Here is a 25,880-nt window from a genome sequence, read left to right as displayed (position 1 = left end):
TTATGGTAACTAATAATAAAAGCATATTCCGAACAATATTATACATTAATTACGTATAATAAATTTGTTCATATATTTTTGGGACTAATTCCATAACAATCAACGTTTTTGTCATTAATTTCGCTCATTTTATCCAATTATCATTAATTGAAAGATATTTTATTTGCTTCTAAAGATTTCTAGAAAATTTATCACAAATAACCCATCTGTTTTATAAATTAAATTGATATTTTTATTTTGGTCGTGTAACTTAAATAGATATTTTTATTTTGGTCGTGTAAATTAAATAAATATGAAATCCATGTAACTAATTTTAATTTAATTAGATTAAATCGAAATTATGATATTTTCATACCTATAGCTTACCAAAAAAGTTTAATTTTCAATTTATAAAGATTTATTGAATATGATTTTAGAATTATTCAATAAGATGATAAGTATTTATTAAATTTTGTGAATCATGAAAAATAATAATTAATTTTTAATCATTATACTTCATCTTTCAATCTCTCATCTAACAAATAAGATACATATTCTATTATTACTATGTCCAAACTTCATTTTGTTGTATGACTAAATAATATTCCCATTAGAACTGTCAAAGCGAGTTGATTCGTTCCGTTAAGTCCGTTTTGCGATAGACAAAAAATATTTTGACTTGTAGTTAGTCGGTCCGCACGACCCGCGGGTAGCATATATGAAATACAAACCCGTCCCGCGAATGTATGCGGATTTGCGGGATTGTCCATGGATTTTGTTTAAATAATTTTAAAGTAACCAAAATTTAAAATACTACTAAAATAAATAAATAAATAAAAATACTATTAAAAGTTTGTTTAAATTACCACATGTTGAATAAATTATAATTTTATCAATAAATACTAATATGCGGGCTGATCCGCCAACCCGCGGATGAAAACCGATTAAACCTATGACCCACTGCGAATTAATCCATGTGGCCCGCTTATTTGCGGGTTAATATATTTTCCCAAATCTGCCCTATAGTGAGATGATGTGGACTCGACCCGCGGTTTTTGACCTATTTTGACTGCTTTACTTTCCATGAATCGTCTAATTTTAGAATTTTAAAACACAAAATTCTATTTTGTAAATCATAATTAATACGATGGATATATTTATAAACAATTTTACATTTTCTCTACAATTCGTTATTATGAATATTTATAAGTATACTACACGATTCGTTCTACTAAAAACACACACAATATTAAACGCAACGTATGTAAACCAATATTCTCCCGCGGTGGACCGCGGGTCCGATCCTAGTTATAAACTTATAATCCCAAGTTCACTTATAATTCCAAACATTTTTATTCAAATAGGAGAGAAATTTAGCTAGGAATTCTTGTAAACGTATCAGATATATTCCTACCTAAAATTACATGATTTTTGTAACAAAACTACAAAACAATCACTACGCAGGAACCCAACAAGAAGAAGCATAAAGAGTTCGACCTTTCCAGCCTTGTAACAACCATTTACTATTTTCATCAACCACAAAGTCTTTATGGTAACGCCATTTCTTCAGTTTTTCCCTAAACAACTCTACCAGCTCAGGCTTAATCGGTTTCTGCCTAAACCCAGCTCTAACCATCCTCACCTGCCATTGCCTGTAAGTCTCCGGCCTCTCGACTCGATCAGCTTCCTCGCACGCTATCACGTTCATAGCCTCTCTCCCGTAAAACTCCCTCTCGAACCTAATTCTTTCTTTGTTATCCCGAGGTAGCGTTGAATCAAACATGTCGAAGAGAGCGGAGTAATGGTAAACCGCTTCTTTGAACCGTGAGATGAAGAAAGGTGCGTTGAATGAACCGTTGACAACTGTGTGGATGAAAACGTCCGGGTTCATGTTTCTTATTAGCTTCAAGACAGCATCTCTCGGGCAATTCTCTTCACTTCCTGTTTCGTCTTGAAGGTTCTTGAGCCTGAGTCCGGCGTTAACCGCTAAGACTTCGTCTGGTCGTATATCGAGATCCTCTATCCCGATTGTTTCCCAGTTCTGAGACGCAATGGCTTTGTACTCGAACGGGACGTTGAACCGTTTACAGTACTCCGCCAATCTCCGTCCTGTCTCCTCTATTCGTTCCGCAGGGCGAAACCCGCACTGAGGAAGCTCGATACCAGTAATCCGCAGTTTCCGCGGTACATCATTTCGACCTGATATGTACTGAATAAACATCGGCCACTGAAACCCGTAGAGAATCCCAAAATCGACTATATGAAGAACCGGAGCATCTTTAGCCACCTCAAGAATCATCCTGATGGAGAAGAAATACATCAAGGTAACGAACGGAGACGAAGATAGATAAACTCGGTACGCTTTAAGTGTATCGGCAGCAGTATCCTTCAACGAGGTGGTTATAGCATTGTAATAATTCTGGATCATAGGACCGGTACTTCCCTGTAGACGAGCCTCGAGCGCATTGGCGAAACAATGAGCCAGTCTCTGCCCCGCGTCACCAAGAGGCGAAGATTGTTGCCTTATCTGCAACAGAAAATCAAGAGCCGTAGTTTTATCGCCTGTCGAAATGGCTTGTGCACAATGAGTGAGAAGTGTACGAAAATCAACCACCTGACACTTCTTCTTCTTCCCTTTCCCTCCTCTGTTCTTACTACTCCGAATCGCTTGAATTTCGCTGTCTAACAATGTTGGCGGATCGCATTCACCGTCAAGAAGCAAAACCTTATCAAACATCTCTGTAATCTTCCCATCTTCTATGTTACTAGCAAACTGCTTACTACTCCTAACTTCCTCAAAATCAAGAATTATTTCCCTTTCATGATTCTTCTTAATTCTCAACTGATCCAATCCCATCTCTTCTTTAACCAAACCACGCCTTTCGGGTCTCTCGATATCCAGATTGATAACCCATTGGTCACTATTAGGAAGGAATTTACTAGCTTCTTCAACCCCTTTCTTAAACTGTAGAGCTGATTCTGCATCACTAAACACACTCTTAACCATAAATTCATCCACAGGTAAACCGATTTGCAGATCAGCCGAATAAGCGGATTCGATACTTCCGCTTGCATCCCAAGAATTAGTAATCATAGAATCAGGACTAAAAGACTGATTTTGAGAATCAGTAATGACTTGCTGCAACATTTCTTCGGTCTTTCGTAAAGCCAACGAATCATAGAACATAGACTGCTTATAATCTCCATTACTTTCTTCCATAAGAATCTCACTCACATATTTCAACAAAGTATCAGATGGTGGTGGATACTGATCTTCCATTGGATCAGTAAGAAAATTAGGGTTTCCATCGAAATACTCAAAGCCGTTGAGAGATTCAGAGAAGTTTGGATCCATAATCAAAACCCTAGTTGCTCTGTAACAAAACCCACATAGAAAAGCTACACACGAAAACAGAGAGAAGTCAAAGGAGAATTAAAAATTCAAACTTTAGATTCGAGAAGCAACCGAAATTGAATTGCACATGTGAAAGAGAACACGTGAAATACGGGAAATTGATGTCATTGCTTACCTCAGTTTGAATGAATCTGATGATGTACGAGGTTTAAAGTTATGATCTTTGAATTATTACAGATGTGTGTGTTTAGGGTTTTAGGACAGCTTTCTCAGGAAAAGTACCAAATGAGGTTTTCTTACAAGAACGAAGAAGTGGTCCAGAGAGAGAGAGACTCGTCTCCAGAAGTCAAACAGAAATTGGTGACGGTTCGGTACTTCGGTTGACTTGTTTCATCTCTCTAAATTTTTAGCTTGGGCTTTGGCCCAATTCGTTGTTCCACTGATAGAAGTTCAATACTTTTTGGGTGCTTTAGTCATAAAATTGAAGTAAACTTTTTTTTTTTTAATAAATGTAAAATTTATCCAACTATAAAATTTTGTGTACATTAAATGCAACATTTTGCCTAAGAGAACTTCGAGTGTATGAAAAATGTTTTTAGTCAAGTGGTTAAGTATATTTGACTACACAGTTCTCACCAGAGTTCGATTCAACTAAATCGCGTTACTCCGCGTAGTATAAATTGACTATGGATCGGACTTTGTCGATATAAAGATGTAAAATAAAAAAGAAGCGTATAAAAACAGATACGAAGATTGACACAGCTAATCTTTGAATTTGTTTGAATCCGTTTCATGTATTGTTGAAAGCTGATACCGAACAATGTGATCAATAGCGGGGATGAGCGTTGTCGGAGGTGTGGACTGTTGTATGTGCATTCGCCTATTGCGTTCCCAAGAGATGGAGTGAACAGAGGCTTGAGACACATATCTTACAATGAATTGAGCAGTGCACCTAAACATTGAAGTAATTTTTAAGAATAACATGGTGGAATTATGCATTCTTCTAAAATTTACCATTTGAATTTTGAAATGGAACCCAAAGGAAAAATAACTCAATAAATTTTGCTGGATAAAAATTAAGAAAATGTTTTTAGTTATTCAACAAAATAGCTAAAAACATTTTGGTCAAAACACCCAAAAACATTTTTCACTTGTCTATGCTTTTGCCTTTACGTATATTTTGCAAATAATAGCCATAAAGTGTTTACCTAAGTTAACCATTATCCAACATTATCAATATACATTAAAATGTTACAAGTAAAATAGTTTTTTTTTTACATCATGGACTCATTCATGCCTAAAGTAGTAATAGCCCTAACCGGATAATATTGTTACAGGAAGTATAGCAACCCCCTAAAGAAGAACCAAGAGCCCTAAAATAGAATCATTCCTTGGGATGCAAGAGATACAAACTGTCTACAAAGGAACCCAAACAGATGAACCATACACAATTCTACCTTTCCAGCCCTGAAGTAACCAGTGACAATCTTGATCAACATCAAACTCTTTCGTTTTGTATCCACTTTCCACCAGCAACTTCAGTTTCTGAACCAGTTCCTTATCCAGCGGAATCTGTCTAAACCCGGCTCTCATCGCCCTGGCCTGCCACTGCTTATAACTCTCTGGCCTCTCCACTCTCTCTGTCCCCTCACACGCCACCACATTCATGATCTCCCTCCCATAGAACTCTTTCTCAAACATCACCCTCATTGGATCTTCCCGTGTTAGATTCGTGTCACACATGTCAAACAGAGACGAGTAATGAAACAGAACTTCTCTAAACCTCGTGACAAAGAAAGGCGCATTGTAAGATCCACTGAGGATCCCTGGGATGAACACATCTGGTTTAATCTTCCTTATCAGCTTCAGAACCGTATCTCTCGGGCTGTGCACAGCCACCGTCTCATCTAGGAGGTTCCTAAACCGAAATAGAGAGTTTACCGCAACAAACTCGCCTTCTTTTAGCTTCAAGTCCTCCAATTTGATTGTTTCCCATTTCTGCGCAATCGCATTGTACTCAAACGGAACATTGAACTTCTGACAATACTTAGCCAAGCGATGACCCGTCTCAATAACTCCCTCTGCTGGTCTAAAACCCCGTTGAGGCAACTCTATACCGGTTATCCGAAGCTTACAAGATGAACCACGTCTCCAAGCAAGGCGATGAATCAGAGAAGGCCACTGGAAACCATAAGATATCCCAAAATCTATGATGTGGATAGTCTTGGCATTAGCAGTGGAAGCCAACCGCATAATACTATGGTTAGCGAATATGATTGCGATTTTCTTGAACGGACAGACTGATATGTATGTCTGGTAAGCTTTCAACATGTCGGAAGTAGATGTTTTCTTGGAAGACAAGGCGGTATAAACCTGTGTACCTATACCAGCCAAACGTGCTTCAAGACTGTTAGCGAAATAATGAGCCAATCTCTCTGTTCCATCGCCGTAAGATGAAGAATGTTGCCTAATCTGACTTAACAGATCGTCAGCGGTTCTACGATCATTAATCGACACAGCTTGAGCACAAGATACCAACATTGTCCTCAAATCAGGTGTCTCTTTTGTATAACTGTTACCACTAGCATCCGGTTTCTCGCTTTTATGACTCTTACCAAACGATGAAGCTTTCGCGGGTTCCTTCGGGAAATTCTCGTTAAGAATGCATACAGGTTGTTCCTTAGCCTCGCCAAATATCAGAATCTTGTCAAACATCTCAGTCAGCTCATCAGTTTCATCAACATAAACAGCTGATTGCTTCCTACTTCTTTCTTCAGCCAAATGTTCATCTTCGCGCCAATGGCTCTTCTTTCCGGTTAATCTGTAAGGAACAGAGTTATCCTTCTCCTTGGATGTCAAAGCCGGGCTGTAATTTTCGACATCGATAACCAACTGAGAGCTCTTAGGAAGGAACTTACTAGCTTCCTCCATCCCTTTCTTGAATTGTAACGCCAATTCGCTATCGTTAAACATATTAGAAGCCAAATCACCGCTAAAACTTGACCCGAAAACCGCATTACCACTACCAACAACAGACTGTGGACTGGTTCTAGTAGAAGTAGACTGAAAAACGAAGTTACTCGGGATCGGTGTCTGCAACCAAGAAGAAGGCCTATTATTCTCCAAACAATCAAAACTCCATTGTGAATCAGATGAAGTTGTTGTGATGCTTGAAGCATAAGAAGAACCATCAGGACTACTAACCAATTGAGCAAGGCTAGTAGTAGTCAAAGGCTGATCAGAATCATCAACCGCGTACTTCTCGCCGAGAGCTTCATAGAGAGATTTCTCAGCTGCTTGAAGAGACAAAGCATCATGAAACATACAAGGCTTATCTTCCATATCTTCTTCCATAAGAACTTGACTTATGTACTTCAAAACAGAATCAGAGAAATCAGCATCCGCGGAAGCAAGACTCTGTTGCGAATATGGCTCTGGAGGAGGAGGAACAGATCCAGTCTCTAACAAAGGTTGATCATTTAGATAGAATCCGTTTCCTAAACCGGGAAAATCAAACCAGTCCAAAGATCCAGGGAAGCCAGCGGAGTAAGAACCCATTGTTGAAATCAAGAACCCTAATAAACCCTAAAAATTGTTACACAAGAAAACGCAAAATCCTTGTTATATTCTTAGTCTCCGACACAAAAACCTGTTTATGTTCTTGTCCCTGATCAAGATTAATAATAAGCACAAGAAAATAGAGAATCTAATCACAAATTAACAAAGTGAATTTAGTTCTGGTAAGAAACAAAATTTACAAGCATACCTGTTTAGGAGGATTAAGATGCGATGATTCAAATTCTATGGAAGAAGAAAGCTTTGTGTTGGAGGAAATGATCTGTGTAAGTGGTGGAGACTAAGTATTTGTTTATGTATAAAACTATAGAGAAGAATAAATAGAAGATAGATACAAGTTTTACATTTGTTTAATCACTACTTTGTCCTCTTTATATGAATCAGAAATCCACTTGGTCAGGAAATTTCTTAGGCCATTTCGGATGTTCTTTGAATTTATAACCATTATAACAAAATTACTACAATCATGATTATACTATTTTGAGATTTGGCGCCAACTGGTTTTGGTAAGTCTAGTGTTAAATTTTGAGTATGTAAATGTAACATCAACGATTATGAAATCAAGATTCAAATAATGATTTTGATATTTGTGAAATTTTCAAAGTAACAACCGATGGATAAACAAACAATATAATCCACCGACCGACTTAACATTACGATGGGTGGAGACCTAAAGAATAAAAGGCGATAGATGTTATTAGTTGGCATTAAAGTTAAACCTACGTAAGAGTACATAAGAGTTTAATGCTCTAAAAGAGAATTTAGGATTGGATCGGTGACATAAAAGTGAAGATTTTTTTCGAATGGTAAGAGATATATTTATGGTTTTTTAAACTTGCTCTTTTTATTTATTTCATATCAGCAATCATTTTTAAAAAATGAGAAATATCCTTTACTATAACACCATATAGCAACACTTTTAAAACTAGTATTTTTTTTGTTATGTTTGTTTAATAAAAATATTATTAAGCAAATTTATAACTTTTTAAATAAAAAATATCATATAATTATGTAATTCTACTTTGTGCATATATAGTTTAATGATTTGTGATAATGTTATAGAGATATCATGTAAATTCAAACACGCATATGTACATCGATACTACTCGAAAAAAAAAAAAAAAAATAGAGTAAGATGGTAATGGAGTTTTCATATTCGCACTAACCATATATACGTACGACACTAAAATAATATGATTAGATACTTTTAAGTAATCAATTTCAATTTTTAAATTAATTATATAATTTGCTTCTTCGCACCTCAATTAGTGGAAATTCAAAAGTTGCTAATGATGAATGTATTATATAGTTTGCTTTTAGTAATTCTACATTTATTCTAATTCAATTATATAAATGGTTTGAATTAGCAAAATTATATACAAAACAGAATTTAGATGAAATTGAACATCTTGATTTATAATTAAAATGTTAAAGAACAAAAACTTTCTCTTCACCTATGTTCTCATTACATAGATCATGGTCAATACATATGCAATAAAACAAGAAGTGGAACCAAACAATGATCAGAAAGAAGAATCCACCAGTGCATGATCATGTTAAATGAACAATCTTTCTCTTCCCCAAGACATTCCTAACTTTCTAGAGAGTATAAAAATTAGACGTTTAGCGGTATTAGCGGCACAATTGGGAACACAACTGCTGAACCCGAGACGGGATATCGTTAGAAAGCTTGTACATCTCTGTTTTCCCATTCGCGATACAGGTCAAGTTCATCTGCTGTCCAATTTGGCTCGACTGCACGAATTCCGCAATCACTCTCAGTTTTATAAACTCGAATACAACAAAAAGATCCGAAACATATGAAATGAAAGGTATTTGTTCTATCTTCTTCGCTTCCGCAATGCTTATCTAGTTTCTATCTAGTCCAAAACCCGGTTTTGATGGTCACACACAAAGATTAGTGTCTTCTTTTAAGTATTAACACAGAACAAGAATGGTGGGATCAAACTAGATATGTTAGATAAAGAGCATAAGAGTTTTTACCTCACAGTAGTCATTTTGAGATTTACAGCTCCATAGCGACGTAGGAATACAGCTGAGATAATGGCACCATGAACAATGCTTGTTCAGATCCGTCCCTCGAAGAAGCACTACAAGTCCAACAGTATATCTAACACCAAATTTCATAAATTTGCATTAAAGACTTGACTGGAATCTGTATTTCATTTTGTAATCGATTCATAGTGAAAGAAAAAGAAGCATACCCAGCTATTAAAAGCAATAAAGAGGTGATCCAGAGAACGTATTGGTATGGCTTGTGTTTGGATTTAGCAGACGGTGCAGCATAACTGCGAGGATTATTCCTCTGGTTGAAGTATCCATACTGAGGACGGATCAAGAAAACAAAGCCTAGAAGAAACCCGGATGTGAATCCTCCAAGATGGGCAAAGTTGTCTACATGTGGAAGAATACCTACTGCTAAATTAATGGCTATGATGAAGATGAGTGTCAAAAGAGCTGCAAACTGCAAATGAAGAAAACCGATGACATTTTTTAGACACATCATTCATCGAAAGGCTTGTTTAACGAGGGAAAATTTGGCTACCTTATTTGCGTAAATAGTCCAATTAGTGAGAAGCTCTGAAAGCATAGCACCAAGCAAGCCGAATAATGCTCCAGAGGCACCAACGGATATACCAGCCCGGTTAAAGAGAGAAGATAACAAACTTCCACCAAATCCAGATATCATATAAAGCAATCCAATGCGTACTGTCAAAGAAAATGAGAATTAGTAAATAAAAGGTAAGTCTTCAGCATCAACCATATACATTGTGGCACATAAATCAACTCATGATCCAGCAATCTCGCAAAATTTCTAACCTTCCATCATGAGACAGAAAGAGCCAAAACTGAGAGTAACGATTTCATCCTTCATAAAGATAAAAGGCTGAGAAAAATTAAGATGCATACCAAATCCAAACTCTTGCTCGAGTCGTATGCCAATGAAGATAAGACTCAACATGTTGGCAAGAACATGAAAAACTCCAGCATGTAGCCATATACACGTGAACAATCGCCACACCTCATGCTTATGAACCACCATTGATACATCTAAAGCCCCCATCTTCTCCAATCTGGTATCAAAGAACACACATAACTATAAGTCTATAACACTTCTAACTCAAAAGAAAACCATTTACACTACTAACTAAACATTCATGATTCATCCGCAAGACAAGCTTAATAAACATCTACAATAAACATATACATCTACTAATTACCAGAAACTATACTAACTGTTAAAATGCAATGCCACAACTATAATTTCACCAAATTTCATTCTCAGCACCACAGTCTAAGATCTAATCCAAAGTCAATTCAAATTGTACAAAGTAATGAACTTTTTAATAACCCATCACCATATTAACAAATCCAATCATCAGAAACAGATAAAGTTTCAACATTTCAAACTCAAAGACACGAATCTCAACCAAAATGTGGAATCTTTTCGAATCAAAGTTGAGATCTTTAAGGTTACACACGTCAAAGAAGAAGGACCCAGAAGAGGATTCTCTTTCATAGGCTGAAAAGCAAATCTCCCAAGAAACCTAGCTGAGCAATAAGCCGAGTTCTTAGGACAATTGTTAATAAACATCGAAATGGCGAAAAGGGCAATGTTAGCCACCACGATAGCTGGAACAAGCCATGGAAACCAAAGCTTAAACGGTCTAAACTCAGCAAACGAAGCTCGTTGTTGTCTCCGTCTCCTCGTCGCCGTCGCCGGAGACGTTTCTGGAGACACATTGTTTGTCGCTGCCGGTGGATTCACCACCTTAATCTCCAGACCTTCCCGCCGATCGCGAGCCATTTTCGAAGCCAAATCTAAAGAGAAAGGATCAAACTTTTTATGACATTGTTGTTTCTAAAGAAGATGAAGGTAAGATGAATCAATCGTCTTTCCTCTTTTGAGGCATTTCCTTGTGAACAAGCTAATTAAATTGAGTTTAAGACAAAATATGTAATAATTTAGGAAACAAATAATTAATTTTATAATACTCCCTCCGTTTCATAAAAAGTGTCGTTTTAAGGTTTTATTTTTGTTTAACAAAAAGTGTCGTTTTAGGTTTCCAATGCAAAATTTAATGATTTTTTATGTTTTATGACTATTAGTATTCTGCAGATTGTTTTACTATTGGGCAGATTATGTTTAGGTATATAGTTAATGATGTTTTTGTTTAGAAAAAATAAAAAATTTAATGTTTTCTTAATCTGTGTGCAAAACTCTAAAATGACACTCTTTGTGAAACAGAGGGAGTATATAGTTTTTTATTTATTTAATCTTGATTTAAATCACATGAGTTTAAACGATTCGAATATTAATCACATGATCAATACTCTATTATATAGTTGTGTTTGAATTTGTATATTAGTAGAGTTGAAAATAGAAAATATTCCTTTCTGTTTCTTGTAAATTCAGAAAATATGTTCCTTTCCTTCGAATCCAAATGTTAAATTTTGACTTAGCTTTTAAAACCGTCAAACATGTTAAAATAATCGTAATAATTAGTATTTATACGTATAATTATTAGAGAGAAAATCTTCAAACGTTAGAGAAAATCTTATCAATAATTACATGTTACTCGAGATTCGGTTTTAATAATGGATCCAAAATAGTACTAGTACTATAAATATTTGTTGCATCTCTATATTTGGACCTTCTGAAAGGTCTAGAGTCTCTCGTGCCTCTACTGGATTTGGCTTTCCAGTAAGTAACAAAACAAGTAAAAGATGCATTTTAGCTAGGGATGTCTTATGCTCAAAAAAAAAAAAAAGCTAGGGATGTCTAAATCGGGGTTTCGGTTCATGTTATTCGATTTTTCGTATCGATGTATGAATAATGGTATTCAAAGTAAGATAATGGTATCGTTTCAGTTTTGATTCAGATTCAAATTTGAGTCAAATATATGCTTAATTTTTTCTTACAAAAATATATACCAGTTTTGACATGTATTTTTCAGTTTTGATTTCTACTTATATAGTTATACATTTTGAAGAATTGAAAATACTATAGATTTCACATATGGGGATGAGGTGATGGACACGAATAACCACAAACACATGTTCCAACACCACCGTCGCGGTCACAATCGCCACTCGCATCTTGTCCAAACTTAGTCTTGCATGTCCCACTACAGTCTGTAATCACACCGCACGAGCCAAGAACCGATGCATCCCATATTTTGTTCAACTATAACCAACAAAATCGTTCTATATACTCCCTCTGTTCCTAGAAGATTGATTTTCTAGAGATTTCACATATTTTAAGAAACAATCATTGTTTAATTATTTATTTTTATTAAACAATTCTTAATAAACTATGAACCAATAGTAATCTAAAACAGTTAATCATTACGTCTTGAAATCTACGATTTATTAAAATCAATTAATTAAAAATAAAGAAAATATCTAGAAAATTAATCTTTGTGAAACAAATCCAAAACACTAGAACATCAAACTTTTTTTTTTTTTTTTTTTTTTTTTCCTAGAACATCAAACTTCTAGGAACAGAGGGAGTAATATTTAGATAACAAAATATTAGTAGAACTTAGAAGAAATCATTACATTGAACTACAACATTCTGATATATGCTAATGAATAGAGCTGAAGATGAAACCTATTATAGATCATATGTTAAGATATTGGTATAAAAAAACCATGAAGGTAAATGTATACATACCTAAGGCTAACATCACAATTCACTACAACGTTTGGGGCATATCCAATGAATATAGCCTACATTAAAGTAACTTTTTGAGGAAAATGTATATATGTATATCTTTGGAGGATTATCTTTTTCTAAAAAACCTTAAGATAAATAAATTCCTAAAGAAAGCATACCAAGGAGATATCTATATATATAACCTTTGGAACATATGTGGATGAACAAAGCCGAAATTAACAATTTTCTTGTGAAAATTTTGAATATTTTATGAACAAACGTTTACATATATTGTACACTTAAGGAAAACATAATGATGATTTACAGCATTTGGGGGGATATCCCATATAATATGTAGTTTGAACAAAAATTATTAGGCTTATATGAAAAAGTTTGAATATTTTATATGAATAAATCTGAAGATTAAATGTATTATTACCTAAAGCAAACATAACAAGGAAGATGACTGGAAAAACAAGTGAAGAAGGCTGCCTTAGCCATAGCTTTTTTTTTTTCTCTGTTCTCTTAAAATTAATTAATTAACAATAGTAATTTTAGTTGATAAATTTGGAAAAATGAGAGAATACTGAAAGGATATTTATAGAATTGATGTTCAAGGAATCTTGAAAAGAGGATCTGGCATCAATTAATTTACATCAGTTATAGACAAACGTAAAAGTAGGAAATTAACCCAAAAGGAAAAAAGTTTAGCATCATTTATGGGTACTTTAGATAATGGTAAACCATAAAATATCTAGTTATTTATTGTATATGAGTACTATGTTGACTGCCATCAATATAATTCGGAATTGTTAAGGTCTCAAACTGGCTAGTATCTCTTAAAGAAAAGTAGAAGACTTAACGGCATTGCCAGAAGATTTATAGAAAAATGGTGCCCTTAAATTCTTTTTATATTTATATGCTGCTAAAGTTCTTACTTCATGCATCCTTGATCCTTCCATAAATTTTCTTTTTGAGGCTTTGACTTGTTATAAGTTGGTACTTGTGAGCATATCATATTGCATGAATTTCACGTTTTGACTTTTTTTTTCAATTATGTAATAAGTAAAAAGTGGAAGTAAAAAGAAGATGAAATGGAATGATGTATGACACAACAACCAATAACCATTCTCTTCAAATAAACAATTAAATTTCTTCTCTTTCTTACTTAACTTCTACATCTAAAAATTAGACTCTTTGATTTATATTTTTTTTTTTTTTTGAGAACCAAGTAGCCTCCCCTTTTATTATTAATGAAAAAACAAATCAAACACCAAATCGCTGTGGATTCGCGCGAGAACCATCCAACATAATCGAAGCATAACAACTAGGCTCTTATAATTGTTGGACCGGAGCTGATTCTCGCTATCTGGGTTTGAGTAGCATTGACCACCGGGGTTCGACCAATTTAACATGGTTTCCTTGAATCCGAAGATTAGTTTTTGGGCTATATATATATGTTTCCCTATATCTAACCTCGTAAGCGGATCTTGAATCAAAATTCACAATCCCACAATTCTGTCACATAAGGTGGAAATGTATAAACAAACTCTTTCTAGGCCATAATAATTTTTAATAGTGTCCTACAATTTTATTGAAATCACCGATAATTGCCAGGGTTCGAAGCCATCACAAAAGTATTATGGAAAATCTTGATCCGTAGTCGATCTTGATCAAACATATCTCTAGAAACTGCATCACATTTATATATTTACTTGCATGAAATTTGCCTGCGGCGAGTGGAGGGACAGACCAATTAGCCAGATTGTTACACCAAAATTAAGTACTAATTAAACATCAATTTGTTGAAAAAGGGACTTTAATTTAGGTGCATGAACAAAATATTAATATAGCTCCAAATGTAATTAATTAACGCGCTTTATTGAAAAAATAACAAATCTTTCCATTAATCACTACAAAACCTTTGAACGCTTCAACACCATCCCAATCTCACCAACGCTTCAACACCATCCCAATATCACCATCTCTCTCACAGCGTCCATTCATTTTCTGAATCTACCAAAGATCCATCCATTTTGCCCTAAATCTATCGTTCAGATCCAGAAATCAACACAATCTTTAACGATTTCTTGTATCACAAGCAATATTGGAGGTAAGATTTGGTTAATTAATGCATGAGAAAACCACATAGGAGAGGAGGAACAATGGCAATGGAGAAGTCTAGCTCAAAGTACAGAACCCAGTTCTGGTACGTTGCAATGGCCTCTTTCCTCCTTTGGCTTGTCTTGCTTTACCTTTTTAGTTCTTCCGCTAAAACCGTTCATAACCATGAGAGATTGTTCCGGCAAGAAAATGTCATCGATCTCCCTGTCGAAAACGTCCCACATAACCACGAATCCGATGAAGCTCCTGTCGTTGTATCCGAGGACGTTTCTGTTGATAACAGCTCTCTTCCTGTCTCGGTCGATATATCTCCGGATGATCAGATGTCAGAGGACAAGAAGGTTGTGACTGATCTCGTTGAAGAACTCGAGAAAGAAAGGGTTGAGAATGAGAAGAAGAGAGTTGATTCGGTTATCACAATTGGTCGGTCATCGAGGGCAAGGAGAGGACATCGAGAGCCACGAAAGGCGAGATCTTCGGGTAGATTGGAGGCAGAAAAGAAAAAGGTTCGTCAAAAGGATGATGATGAGAGCAATGTGGAGAATAGTGATGAGAATCATCAAGCATTAGACAAAGAACCGAATTTTTTCGAGCCTAGGAAAGACGTGGAACCAAAGAAAGCGCAAGTTGATGATAATGACGACGATTTAGAGAGCAAGAGGGGTAAGGAATTGCCGAATGATTTGTCCAGTAATGATGTTGAAGATGATAACACCTCTGAACCCGAACCAAAAACTCAGAGAAAGTTTTCATCGAATAATAATAATACTTCCGAGGCGAAAAACAGAGTAATTTCCAAAAGAAACCAACCTAAAAGAGTCGGAAAAGTTATGTTACGGCCAAGAGAAACGCGAAGTAACGATCCATGTAAAGGAAAATATGTGTATATGCACGAAGTTCCAGCTTTGTTTAACGAAGAGCTTCTCAAGAATTGTTGGACATTGAGCAGGTGGACCGATATGTGCGAGTTAACATCGAATTTCGGATTAGGCCCTCGTCTACCAAACATGGAGGGAGTTTCTGGTTGGTATGCCACAAACCAATTTACATTAGAAGTGATATTCCACAACAGGATGAAGCAATACAAGTGCTTGACCAAAGACTCGTCTCTAGCTTCCGCGGTGTATGTTCCTTACTATCCGGGTTTAGACTTGATGCGGTTTTTGTGGGGACCGTTCCCTTTCATGAGAGATGCTGCGGCGCTTGATTTGATGAAGTGGCTGAGGGAGAGTCCAGAGTGGAAGAGAATGGACGGCCGAGATCATTTTATGGTGGCTGGTCGTACCACTTGGGACTTTATGCGTACACCTGAGAATGAATCCGATTGGGGCAATAGGTACGCCACCATCCTTTAAAACATGAAAACTTGATGAATTATGTGTATGGTAAGATAGTAGCAGAATTATATTTCATGAATATTTTAAGTTGTTTTTATTGGACAAGTCTTCTCATTGTTGTTTCTCTATCTACCTAGCCAGGTTAATGATCTTACCGGAAGTAAGAAACATGACGATGCTACTAATCGAATCAAGCCCATGGAACTACCACGGATTCGCGGTACCTTACCCGACCTATTTCCACCCTTCAACCTACGCAGAGATCATCCAATGGCAGATGAGAATGAGAAGAATTAATCGTCGTTACCTATTCTCCTTTGTCGGTGCACCACGTCCAAATCTCGGTGACAGCATAAGAACCGAGATCATGGACCAATGCAAAGCTTCCACAAGAAAATGCAAGCTTCTAGAATGCGTATCGGGTTCTCAAAAATGCTACAAACCCGACCAAATCATGAAATTCTTCTTGAGCTCAACATTCTGTCTCCAACCACCCGGTGACTCATACACACGCCGCTCCACTTTCGACTCCATCTTAGCAGGTTGTATACCGGTTTTCTTCCATCCGGGGTCAGCTTACGCTCAATACATTTGGCATTTACCGAAAGATATCGCGAAATACTCTGTTTTTATACCAGAGAAAAACGTGAAAGAAGGTAAAGTGAGTATAGAGAATGTTTTGAGTAGGATCCCAAGGACGAAAATTTTCGCGATGAGAGAACAAGTGATCAGACTGATACCGAGGTTAATGTATTTTAACCCGTCGAGTAAGAGCGAAGACACGGGAAGGTTTGAAGATGCATTCGATGTCGCGGTAGAAGGAGTGTTGGAAAGAGTGGAGGGATTAAGGAAGAGGATAGAGGAAGGGAAAGAGGAGATTTTCGATTTTCCGGAGCAGTATTCTTGGAAATATAATGTGTTTGGGAATGTTGAGAGGCATGAGTGGGATCCTTACTTCGATAGGCCTTGATTTATTGTGTTCTTTATTTTTCATTGGGAGACAAGTGAATGTAGTTGTGATTGTCATGGTAGAAAGAAGTCACGAGGCCTTATTTTCCTACCATGGTTTTGTTTGAAATTTAAAGGTTTTATTTTTAGAAAACCAAATTTTCATCAAAATTGTAAAGAACTAACAGGATGGGAAAATCGTTACTATATGGTGTATTTTTCGCATGATTTTAAAAAAGTTGGCGTAATGTTCTATAAAATAACTTGATATATGCTAAGAAAAACAAATAACTTGATATATGCTAAGAAAAACGTGTAAGGAATTGGTAAAAGAATGTGAGGTACATTAACGAACTTATGATTTTGCAAATAAATGGTAGGTTTCTTTTATTGTATTTTATTGTATAGAATTTAAATTTTAAATATATTAATCTAGGTAACTAAGCATGGAAGCGTCTGTAGTCCAACGGTTAGGATAATTGCCTTCCAAGCAATAGACCCGGGTTCGACTCCCGGCAGACGCATTTTTTTGTGTTACCTGAGCTTTTTGTACCTGATTTATCAGTGAGGCTTTTTGTACAAAATTTTTTAATAAAGAAAGTACTGTAATATTTTGGACTAAACACAGATCCTTGTATAATAATATTATCAGTTTTCATTACACAAAATAAAAATCATAGTAATTAACAAGAACAAAAGGAAACCAAAAGTTCCATAAAAAATTTGAAAATCTACCAATGCTAGTTCCCATCTTCAGAAAAGGGCACAGCGTAAACTGGAGAAACAATGAAAGGTACGTTCTGCTAAACTTGTTCGGAGCACAAGACATACAGTGTGTCTCTATCAGAAGCTAGACAAGCTATACACCAGAATCCACGCAAGCTGAAACGTAATTCATCACACCAAAATCAATTTCCAAGATTGTATGAAAACTCGAAGGATTAACTTAACTAGAGAATTTTTGATAGGCAGAGAGAAGAAATCTACATACCAGGAATAAGCTTAGAGAAGCAAATAGACCGTCCTGGAGCAGAGCTGCATGACCACCAAAGTCTTCTTCATCAATCTTTAGAATCAATGCATAGTAACCGTATACTATGCCAGACGAGATTGCCAGAAATCTGTCAGATTTTACAGTCAACGATGCTACTTGTTAAGACAAACCAACTCAACACGAAAGGCCTGCTATGTAGTATGATTGTCATCGATAACTAAAAATCTACGAATGTCGCCGAAAACAGTTGTAGGTAAAACAAGCTCAAAGTAAAGACTTAACTAACTAAAGCAATAAAAACAGATATTGAACATTCGGGTTTTGACGGTTATTTCTCTGTTATGAAAAACAGATTTCACCTAGATGTTAAGGTACCACTGATATATTAAGAATTCTATCTAATAGACCTTCAAATATGGCGGAGTTTTTCTTGCAAACAGGTACAAAATTTCGAGGCTTAACTCGAGCAGCGTTCATAAAAACTTTATAGATAAGGACAATAGTAACTGATGTAGCTTATTATCAGCTCAAAGTGATGGATTTTTAGAGTGTTTTTTCTGACCAGTAACATAGAACAAAAGCCATGTAAACTAATCGATATACTGGCAAAGTTGATTCGATTTCGTGCATCAAGTACACCAGATATCTACAAACTATAGCTCAAGTTTAGGCAGGAGGTTCCAACTCTTTCTACTCATACTGTACATTGTAAGAAGATAAAATGACAGAACTTACAGAAGTAGCCATATCCCTCCAACCAAAGGTATCGCACCCCAAACCAATCCGCAGAGTAATCCAACTACTTGCCTGATCCAATGCAACACATCTCCCAATTGATCCTATCCCAAAAACAACCACAAAATTAAAAACAACTTTAAACAATCTCACAAAGCATTGCTTCATTATCCACGAGTGAAAACCAATCAGAATTAATCACAACTAGCTTCGGCAATCAAATACGGAAACATATTCATTCCTTTGCCAAAAACTGGCTTTTTCCATAACAAGTTCTTATGGTCGTCTAGATACAAGATGGGCTAAAGAAGCAGTGTAAGGAACACAAATGGAGAAAGAAATCAACTTTAAAGCTCAATTGCTACCATTCATTGTACACACAAGAGAAAGATTTAAACTTTAGAGCTCAATTGCTACAATGAAATAGTGCACACAAGAGAAAAGATTTAAACTTTAGAGCTCAATTGCTACAATGAAATAGTGCACACAACAGAAAAGATTTAAACTTTAGAGCTCAATTGCTACAACTGATTGTGCCCACAACATAAAGGAATCAACTTTAGAGTAATTATGACCAACGAACTCAAAGTTAACAGATTCTGCGATCGGTTCAATAAGAAGTTAGAGAGACTATACCTTGTCCCAGGAAGCTTCAGAATCAAACAATTTGGCGAATTTGAAAGAACCCAAGTGACTGTTTTGGTGATAAATCTGTTCATGCTGCTCTTGTTGATTCGACTTCGATGATTTCCCTTCTTTCATATTTTCCGATTCGATGCAAAACCCACTTCACAAGATCGGATTTTAGTCTCAAAAACCCTGCTTTGATTCGAGTAATCAGAATCGGACGAATCTTAGCTAGGGTTCTTACTTCTTACCAATATCTGAAGTTTTTTTTTCTGTTTTTGCTTTTGAGTTCTGAAGTCTCTGATTCAGATCTACCACCACCGGGAAAAAACAATATTTTTATTTTCTTATAATTTATTTTTTGGAAATATTTCAAAATGTACCACATTTAAACAATTGACATTCAATATATACCTTTCAAAATGTACCATTTCTCAATTTCACGTGCTCGACCATGGACGAAAATATCCCTGATTGGGATAGAGAGGCTGTGTCAGAGACGGAGACAGCTTCACTCGGCGCTTCCAAAGAAGGAGCAGGGCATCAATTAATGCTGCACAGTTACATGTGGTAGATAATTGATTTTAATTAATAGAAATGATAATAGAGTAGGGTTAGGCCATTAATTGCTCTCTTAATATATCAGTCAAAAGAGCTTTGTAGATCTGAAAAAACTGGAAATCTGGGGAGAAAACGCTGATGCTGGGCGAAATTGGAGTTCTGGTTGAAGAAGGGTGCATTTAAAGCTAAAGAAGGTAAAATTTATTGCAACATTTTTTGTCCACAGAAAAAGGGTAGATTTGTTTGTTTGTGATAAATGCAACCACCCACATTCTAAGATGGTGGTATTTATTGGAGGACGACAGGTACTGATGGACGAAGGAGTAATGATATTGGTCGGTTGCTGGGAATGCAAAGAAAGTGGAGAGTGGCGATTCAAGATGTCGGCAAAGAAATATGCAAAGTGTGTAGACGTAAGCGCAGGAGATACGATTGCTGATGTTGAGCAGAAAATTGCCGCAGCGTTTGGAGTAGACAGAAGAAGGACAAAAATGGAGCTGAGTTTTTGGTTCGAAGGAGGAGACACTGTCTACACGCAGCAAAAGATGCCGCCAGTCTCTGTTGACAGCGAGAGTTCATTGTCGAAATTCAAAAAGGTAAGAATAGAAAAGGGAGGTATGAACATGTATCTATGTTTAGAAGAAGACGATGAAGATGTGTCAAATCTCGGGGGACAAGACGATTTTCGGGGACAAGATATGGCGCGACAGCACAGAGGTGAGAGTGAAAGCACGCAGATAATTCCTGTAACTTTTGAGGAAGAGGACTTTTTAGAGGAAATATATGCGTTTGAAGAATCTTATAAAAGGAAGGAAGCTGTGCTGCAAAAGGGAAAAGCTAAGCGGGGACGAGAAGAGGAACTGGTGGTAGCATTGGGCACGGATAGTGGAGGATGGGCATCCGAGTCGGAAGACAACATGTTAAGTGAGGGAGAAGATTCAGGCGACTATGACTTTGATAATATGAGGGAGTTGATCGATAGGAAGTACCCGCCGGATTGGGATCCTTGGAAGGATTCGAGGAAGAAAGCATTGACAATTGCAGACGGATCTCCGCGGGGACAAAAGGGTAGAGTGGAGGACGATATATATTCCGGTATGGAGGACGATATATACGAGGACGATATGTATGTGGGGGACGAAAGTGTGGATGCACTAGGAGGACAAACCCAGCCAATACTAGTCGATGTCGAGGTTAATCAGATGGACGGAAGGGAAGATACCACAACATTTGATGAAGGTGAAGAGGAATGTGGAAAACTGCGGGGACAAAAGGGGACAACTTCACAAGGATGGGGACAAAGTGCAGAAATGTCACTCGAACTGACAGAATCGTTGGGTCCACCAGAGGGACAAAACCAGCCAATACTAGTCGAAGTTGAGGTAAATCAAATCGATGGAAGAGAAGATGCGACAGCATTTGTTGAAGGTGGAGAGGAAAGTGGAGACATGTCAATCCAACTGGGGCAGACCAGAATGAGGCAAGTGGACGTTACGGTGACACCGTTGGAAAGAAGAGAAGATGCCTCAACTTTTAAGGCTTTTGAGGAAGGAGAAGGACAAGGAAATTTGGAGGTGACAATGGGATGTAGTGTTGGAGAGGAAAGTGCAGACATGGGGCAGATAAGGTCGCAACTTACAATGGGGGAGACAATGTTTACTGAACTTGTGGGGGACGATATTGTGATGGGTAGAGATGCCGCACCGTTCAGGGACAATGCAGTCGGAGTTGCGCAGGACAAGGCTAACATGAATCTTAGGAAAGCTGGGGATTCAATATATATTGGGCGGATATTCCAGAACAAAGGCGAGTTGCATAAGGCATTAACTGTGTACTCTATAAAAAGGCTATTCAATTTCCGAATAAAAGCTTCCGACAAGACGCGTGTAATTGCAGTATGCCATGATAAAAAATGTAATTGGAGGGTATATGCAACGTTTCACGAGAACTCGGAGAATGTGGAAATTCGAACAGCGAGTTTAAGACATAGTTGTGATGTGAAAGTGCGGTCAAAGTACGGGATGAAAGCAACACGATCGATTCTAGGCGAGTTGCTAAAAGCAAAATATGCACATGGAAAGAAGGGACCTAGAGCCTGTGAACTACCAGAGATAGTATTGGCTGTACTAAACGTTACCATATCATACATGAAAGCTTGGAACGCGAAAGAGATGGCAATGAAAAAAGCTCGTGGCAGTGAAGAAGAAAGCTATAAGTTCTTGCAGACATATCTCCATCTGTTAAGGACAACTAATCCAGGTACGCTGTCCACAGTCCATACGGATTATACTGAGGAGGGGGAAATCCGTTTCAAATATTTATTTTTTGCGTTTGGGGCTTCAGTTGCTGGGTATAAGTATTTGCGGAAAGTAATAGTGATAGATGGAACACAGACTAAAGGAAAATACAAAAGCTGTTTAGTTGCTGCCAGTGGACAAGATGGAAATTATCAAATATTCCCATTGGCATTCGGAGTCATTGACAGTGAGAACATAGCAGGGTGGACGTGGTTTTTCAAACAACTGTTACAGTTTGTCCCTGATGAAGACGATCTTGTCTTCGTCTCCGACAGACATGCGGCCATATATGCTGGACTAAGGACAGTGTATCCACTTGCAAAGCACGCTTGCTGCACTGTGCATTTATTTAGGAACGTTGTCCACCATTTCAAGTGTGAGGGGCTTGCTAAAATGGTGTCCAATGCGGCTAGATCTTACACTGTGTGAGATTTGCGATATTGGTTTGAAGAAATTCAGAAAAGAGACATCAATTGTGCCAATTATTTGGTAGAGATAGGAATATCTCATTGGACACTTGCGTACTTCCCGGGAATGCGATAGAATGTGATGAACAGCAATATCTCGGAGTCCCTAAATGCTGCAATGCAAAAAGCCATAGATTTCCCGATAGTGACGATGGTAGAATTCATTAGGACTATGTTAATGCGTTGGTTTTACGAGAGAAGAGAAGCTGCAACTAGAACGAGGACAAGATGTACGCCAGAGATCGAGGAAATGCTAATAGATCACCTAAAATTAGCGACAGATTGTGCTGTCATAGCAGCAAGTGAATGGATTTATCAAGTAAACGACGGTTTTGGTATCGTTTTCACTGTGGATCTAGAGAAAAAAATATGTACTTGCAGAGTATTTGATGTGCTAATGGTGCCGTGTTGTCACGCTTTAGCCGCGGTGGGGATAAGGAACGTGGACATTTACTCCCTGATCGGGAACTATGCATTCGTGACGGAGTGGCGTAAGCTCTGGCGTGCCCATATTCTACCTCCGCCTAAGGAAAAAGACACGGAGGTCCCAAACGTAGTTAGTGAAATGGTTGTGAATCCACCAAAAACAAGAAGACCAGGCGGAAGACCAAAGACCGTACGCATACCATCGCGGGGAGAGTATCAAGTAACAAATTAAGAGTCTTAAATGAGTTTGGTCCTTCAACACAAAATAATTAATTGTGTCCATGTATGTGTTGCAGGGCAAAGGAGGGAAGAAAAAAAAACCTAACAAATGCACCACATGTGGGAAGGATGGCCACAACAGAGCAACTTGCAAAAATCCTATCTAAGTTTTAGGGAATAATACTTCGACGGCTTTTGGTCCATGAAGTATTGCGGAAAAGAGGGTTTATCGTTACTTAGGTTGGATAGGCCACGGGAAATTTGTTTAGTCCATGGCTTAACATCCATTTTTTTAGTCCATGGCTTAACACGGAAAGTATAACTAATATATATTTATTTTTTGGTAATTGGATGTAGTATGACATGTATGGGTATCTTTTGGCAAGCACATCTCACAACTTATCGAACAAAAACTATATATATTTATCATATACATCTTCGGGGAAGACAAAAATATATGGGAGACCATATAAAGGAAAAACAAACAAATCATAAGACCCACCAATTAACACAGAGAGGACAGGGGTTCCAAACATTACAGTTGGAACATTCTGAATATCGACGAGGGGGATGGATCAAGTAGCACGTATAGCCAGTCCAGTTGAATCTAAGTTGGGTTGGGGCAATCTTCTTAATATCGGATATCACAAGCTTGGCCACACGATCAGCGTTGCGAGAAGAGACAACTTCTTGTTTGAATAGATTCATGGCGATGATCGCATCCTTAGGTCTATTAATAGAGACAAGGTAGAGACCCTTGGTGAAAAGAATTTTGTCGGATGGATCGGGTATATGAGCGAGCATGTCCATTGCTTCTTTGATTAAACCTTCAATTGCAGCGAGCCTAATGCTCTCTAAGTAACAAGCAGCAGGATTTCCAGCCTTTACACATCGTAAAATAAAGAAGTAAATGGGTGAACCGATGAAAACATTTTGAGGATGCGCTTCAAGGAGAGCCAGAGAAGTCTCCCGCAAAACAGAAGGATCAAGTGCGAGACGCATGCCAGCGTTCCCAGAGAGAATAAGGGGACCTAAGTGTCGGTAACATGACTTACCAACAAGAAGGACAATCGATACTCTAAGATGTTTGGGAAGCTTTTGCCACAAAAACATATCAAGGAATTGGAATTAGGAATGGTTTAGCACAATGAATGTCGTTACTTACCTATATATAGATGGGATTACTAATTAATGGTTGGGGACAATGAATGCTGCTGTTAGAGATTTTGAATTAGTAGTTGGGGACAATGAATGTGGAAAAGTAAATACTAATTAAAGTGACAAGACCTATCTCATTATTAGGTGACTAACTATTCTAAGGGATAACTGTTTAGCATTTTCGTATTGCATTGGGGGACGTGAATCTACAATTTACGGTAGCTTGTCGGCATAGAAATAAGTAGATCTGGGGCGAGATATCTTGATACTTCATATTTTTACAATATATATAAGTTGTAGAATTGAGTCGAAGCTTGGAAGCGTCTCAGGGACAATAATCGCGTGTAAGCAAAAACACGTTTGGAGGACACGAACGTCTCTAAGTGATAGCTTCATATCTTAAATATAGATAACTTGTAGAATTCGGGCTACAATAAAAGAGGGACGAACATTACACGATAGTCTCCAGTAGACAACATGATATAAAAAATGGGGGACATAATAGCCGAAGGATGAAAAAAGAGCTATTAAAGCTACATATAAGTGCCAAGCACGAACGCGGCTATGGGGACAATAATCGTAAGGACGAGAACGATGATTTTAGGACACGAACGAGCGACGTCGACAATGGAACGAGGGGAGCGTTGCAAAAGACATAAATTCTGCTGAAGCAATTTAATGTCTTCCTGGTAAAGGTCCATGTGCTCCCTGTTAGGGGCGGTAAGTAGGAACTTAAGGTGTTCTTCCTGTTCCCTAATAGAGCACTTACCGCTGAAATCTCGTCCATAAATGCCTCGTCCAACCATTTAACAAGATGGCGCCCAGGTCGGTCCTGAATACAAACATAGCAAATGTAACTATAGTAGATCGAATTATTGAATATAGTAAGAGTGGGATTTAAACTTACATCTCTCTTCTCGCACTGATAAAACTGCCTGCCAGGGTTGTCCTCGGAGAGTGAATTCGCAAGTACGACCGTCCCTCCGTAGTAACAGTGACGAGGTATACCAAGATTTTCAAAAGACATTGGCCCGGGATAAACAGGTCCATAAGAACTAAGAGATTCTCGGGATGAATCCAATGACTGGCTATAACTATGGAGGCCCATGGTCCGTGGGAAACAATTAGATGGTAGAAATTATGGAGTAGGCTGGGGGGAGTTTGAGAGAAAGGGGATAATTGTGTAGATGAAGAGATCATTAATGTGGAGAGATAAATAGAGACTGATGCCCAAAAATCTTGAAAAGAATATAATATAAATTTATTAAGCAAAAAGTTACCTTTTCGCTGATGTGATGACACAGAAGGAAAATCATGGGGAAGAGTAACGGGTTAGGGGAGAGAATAGTGGAGAGCAACTGGCTTCTACTGTTGTTATTGGGTATCTAAACGTGACT

The 25,880-nt window shown here is 37.3% G+C and overlaps 6 protein-coding genes and 1 non-coding gene across 9 annotated transcripts; 2 read left to right on the top strand and 5 right to left on the bottom strand.

Annotated features, from left to right (window-relative positions):
• Nucleotides 1-1,308: 1,308 nt before the first annotated feature.
• LOC9315266 (scarecrow-like protein 34) lies at nucleotides 1,309-3,776 on the bottom strand. The gene is made up of 2 exons (XM_021029637.1): nucleotides 3,510-3,776; nucleotides 1,309-3,378 (listed from the first exon to the last, which is right to left on the bottom strand). The coding sequence occupies exon 2, from the start codon at nucleotides 3,332-3,334 to the stop codon at nucleotides 1,436-1,438; it is 1,899 nt and encodes a 632-aa protein (XP_020885296.1). The 5' UTR covers nucleotides 3,335-3,378; nucleotides 3,510-3,776; the 3' UTR covers nucleotides 1,309-1,435.
• A 778-nt stretch (nucleotides 3,777-4,554) lies between these two features.
• Nucleotides 4,555-7,510, bottom strand: LOC110228890 (scarecrow-like protein 33). 3 transcript variants are annotated; one of them, XM_021027173.1, is made up of 2 exons: nucleotides 6,539-7,510; nucleotides 4,555-6,427 (listed from the first exon to the last, which is right to left on the bottom strand). In XM_021027173.1, exons 1-2 carry the CDS (start codon nucleotides 6,890-6,892, stop codon nucleotides 4,751-4,753), a joined length of 2,031 nt encoding a protein of 676 aa, XP_020882832.1. In that variant the 5' UTR covers nucleotides 6,893-7,510; the 3' UTR covers nucleotides 4,555-4,750. The 3 variants fall into 3 exon arrangements, with proteins under 3 accessions (XP_020882832.1, XP_020882830.1, XP_020882831.1); XM_021027171.1 differs by having other exon boundaries at nucleotides 4,555-7,001; nucleotides 7,101-7,510; XM_021027172.1 differs by having other exon boundaries at nucleotides 4,555-6,919; nucleotides 7,101-7,510.
• Nucleotides 7,511-8,299: 789 nt separating this feature from the next.
• Nucleotides 8,300-10,926, bottom strand: LOC9315265 (RHOMBOID-like protein 1). The gene is made up of 6 exons (XM_021029999.1): nucleotides 10,414-10,926; nucleotides 9,842-10,005; nucleotides 9,477-9,640; nucleotides 9,136-9,395; nucleotides 8,915-9,041; nucleotides 8,300-8,665 (listed from the first exon to the last, which is right to left on the bottom strand). Exons 1-6 carry the CDS (start codon nucleotides 10,737-10,739, stop codon nucleotides 8,543-8,545), a joined length of 1,164 nt encoding a protein of 387 aa, XP_020885658.1. The 5' UTR covers nucleotides 10,740-10,926; the 3' UTR covers nucleotides 8,300-8,542.
• A 1,019-nt stretch (nucleotides 10,927-11,945) lies between these two features.
• LOC9317094 (putative defensin-like protein 170) lies at nucleotides 11,946-14,597 on the bottom strand. The gene is given in 4 exon segments (XM_021029038.1): nucleotides 11,946-12,099; nucleotides 12,101-12,119; nucleotides 13,030-13,107; nucleotides 14,549-14,597. Coding segments are annotated over 4 exon segments (300 nt in total).
• LOC9315264 (probable xyloglucan galactosyltransferase GT11) lies at nucleotides 13,913-17,129 on the top strand. The gene is made up of 2 exons (XM_002880980.2): nucleotides 13,913-16,050; nucleotides 16,193-17,129. Exons 1-2 carry the CDS (start codon nucleotides 14,726-14,728, stop codon nucleotides 17,019-17,021), a joined length of 2,154 nt encoding a protein of 717 aa, XP_002881026.2. The 5' UTR covers nucleotides 13,913-14,725; the 3' UTR covers nucleotides 17,022-17,129.
• A 322-nt stretch (nucleotides 17,130-17,451) lies between these two features.
• TRNAG-UCC lies at nucleotides 17,452-17,523 on the top strand. The gene has a single exon. It is a non-coding gene; the product is annotated as a tRNA-Gly (tRNA).
• Nucleotides 17,524-17,610: 87 nt separating this feature from the next.
• LOC9315263 (uncharacterized protein C20orf24 homolog) lies at nucleotides 17,611-19,691 on the bottom strand. Its single transcript, XM_021030087.1, has 4 exons — nucleotides 19,365-19,691; nucleotides 18,729-18,832; nucleotides 17,991-18,120; nucleotides 17,611-17,881 (listed from the first exon to the last, which is right to left on the bottom strand). The coding sequence occupies exons 1-4, from the start codon at nucleotides 19,488-19,490 to the stop codon at nucleotides 17,843-17,845; spliced, it is 399 nt and encodes a 132-aa protein (XP_020885746.1). The 5' UTR covers nucleotides 19,491-19,691; the 3' UTR covers nucleotides 17,611-17,842.
• Between the last annotated feature and the right edge of the window lie 6,189 nt (nucleotides 19,692-25,880).

This window comes from Arabidopsis lyrata (assembly GCF_000004255.2).
Source record: "Arabidopsis lyrata subsp. lyrata unplaced genomic scaffold ARALYscaffold_4, whole genome shotgun sequence".
Classification (NCBI taxonomy): Eukaryota; Viridiplantae; Streptophyta; class Magnoliopsida; order Brassicales; family Brassicaceae; genus Arabidopsis; species Arabidopsis lyrata.
This window is presented reverse-complemented; position numbering and strand designations above follow the sequence as displayed.

Excerpts from the sequence above, each read along its gene's own strand:
- LOC9315266 (XM_021029637.1), bottom strand. The coding sequence starts at position 3,334 with ATGGATCCAAACTTCTCTGAATCTCTCAACGGCTTTGAGTATTTCGAT.
- LOC110228890 (XM_021027171.1), bottom strand. The coding sequence starts at position 6,892 with ATGGGTTCTTACTCCGCTGGCTTCCCTGGATCTTTGGACTGGTTTGAT.
- LOC9315265 (XM_021029999.1), bottom strand. The coding sequence starts at position 10,739 with ATGGCTCGCGATCGGCGGGAAGGTCTGGAGATTAAGGTGGTGAATCCA. Across the intron at positions 9,396-9,476 it reads GGACTATTTACGCAAATAAG|TTTGCAGCTCTTTTGACACT; the intron begins GTAGCCAAATTT and ends CTTCATTTGCAG. Across the intron at positions 8,666-8,914 it reads CTCAAAATGACTACTGTGAG|TCGAGCCAAATTGGACAGCA; the intron begins GTAAAAACTCTT and ends GAATTCGTGCAG.
- LOC9315264 (XM_002880980.2), top strand. The coding sequence starts at position 14,726 with ATGAGAAAACCACATAGGAGAGGAGGAACAATGGCAATGGAGAAGTCT. Across the intron at positions 16,051-16,192 it reads GAATCCGATTGGGGCAATAG|GTTAATGATCTTACCGGAAG; the intron begins GTACGCCACCAT and ends CTACCTAGCCAG.
- LOC9315263 (XM_021030087.1), bottom strand. The coding sequence starts at position 19,490 with ATGAAAGAAGGGAAATCATCGAAGTCGAATCAACAAGAGCAGCATGAA. Across the intron at positions 18,121-18,728 it reads GGAGGGATATGGCTACTTCT|ATTTCTGGCAATCTCGTCTG; the intron begins GTAAGTTCTGTC and ends AAAATCTGACAG. Across the intron at positions 17,882-17,990 it reads CTTCTCTAAGCTTATTCCTG|CTTGCGTGGATTCTGGTGTA; the intron begins GTATGTAGATTT and ends ATTACGTTTCAG.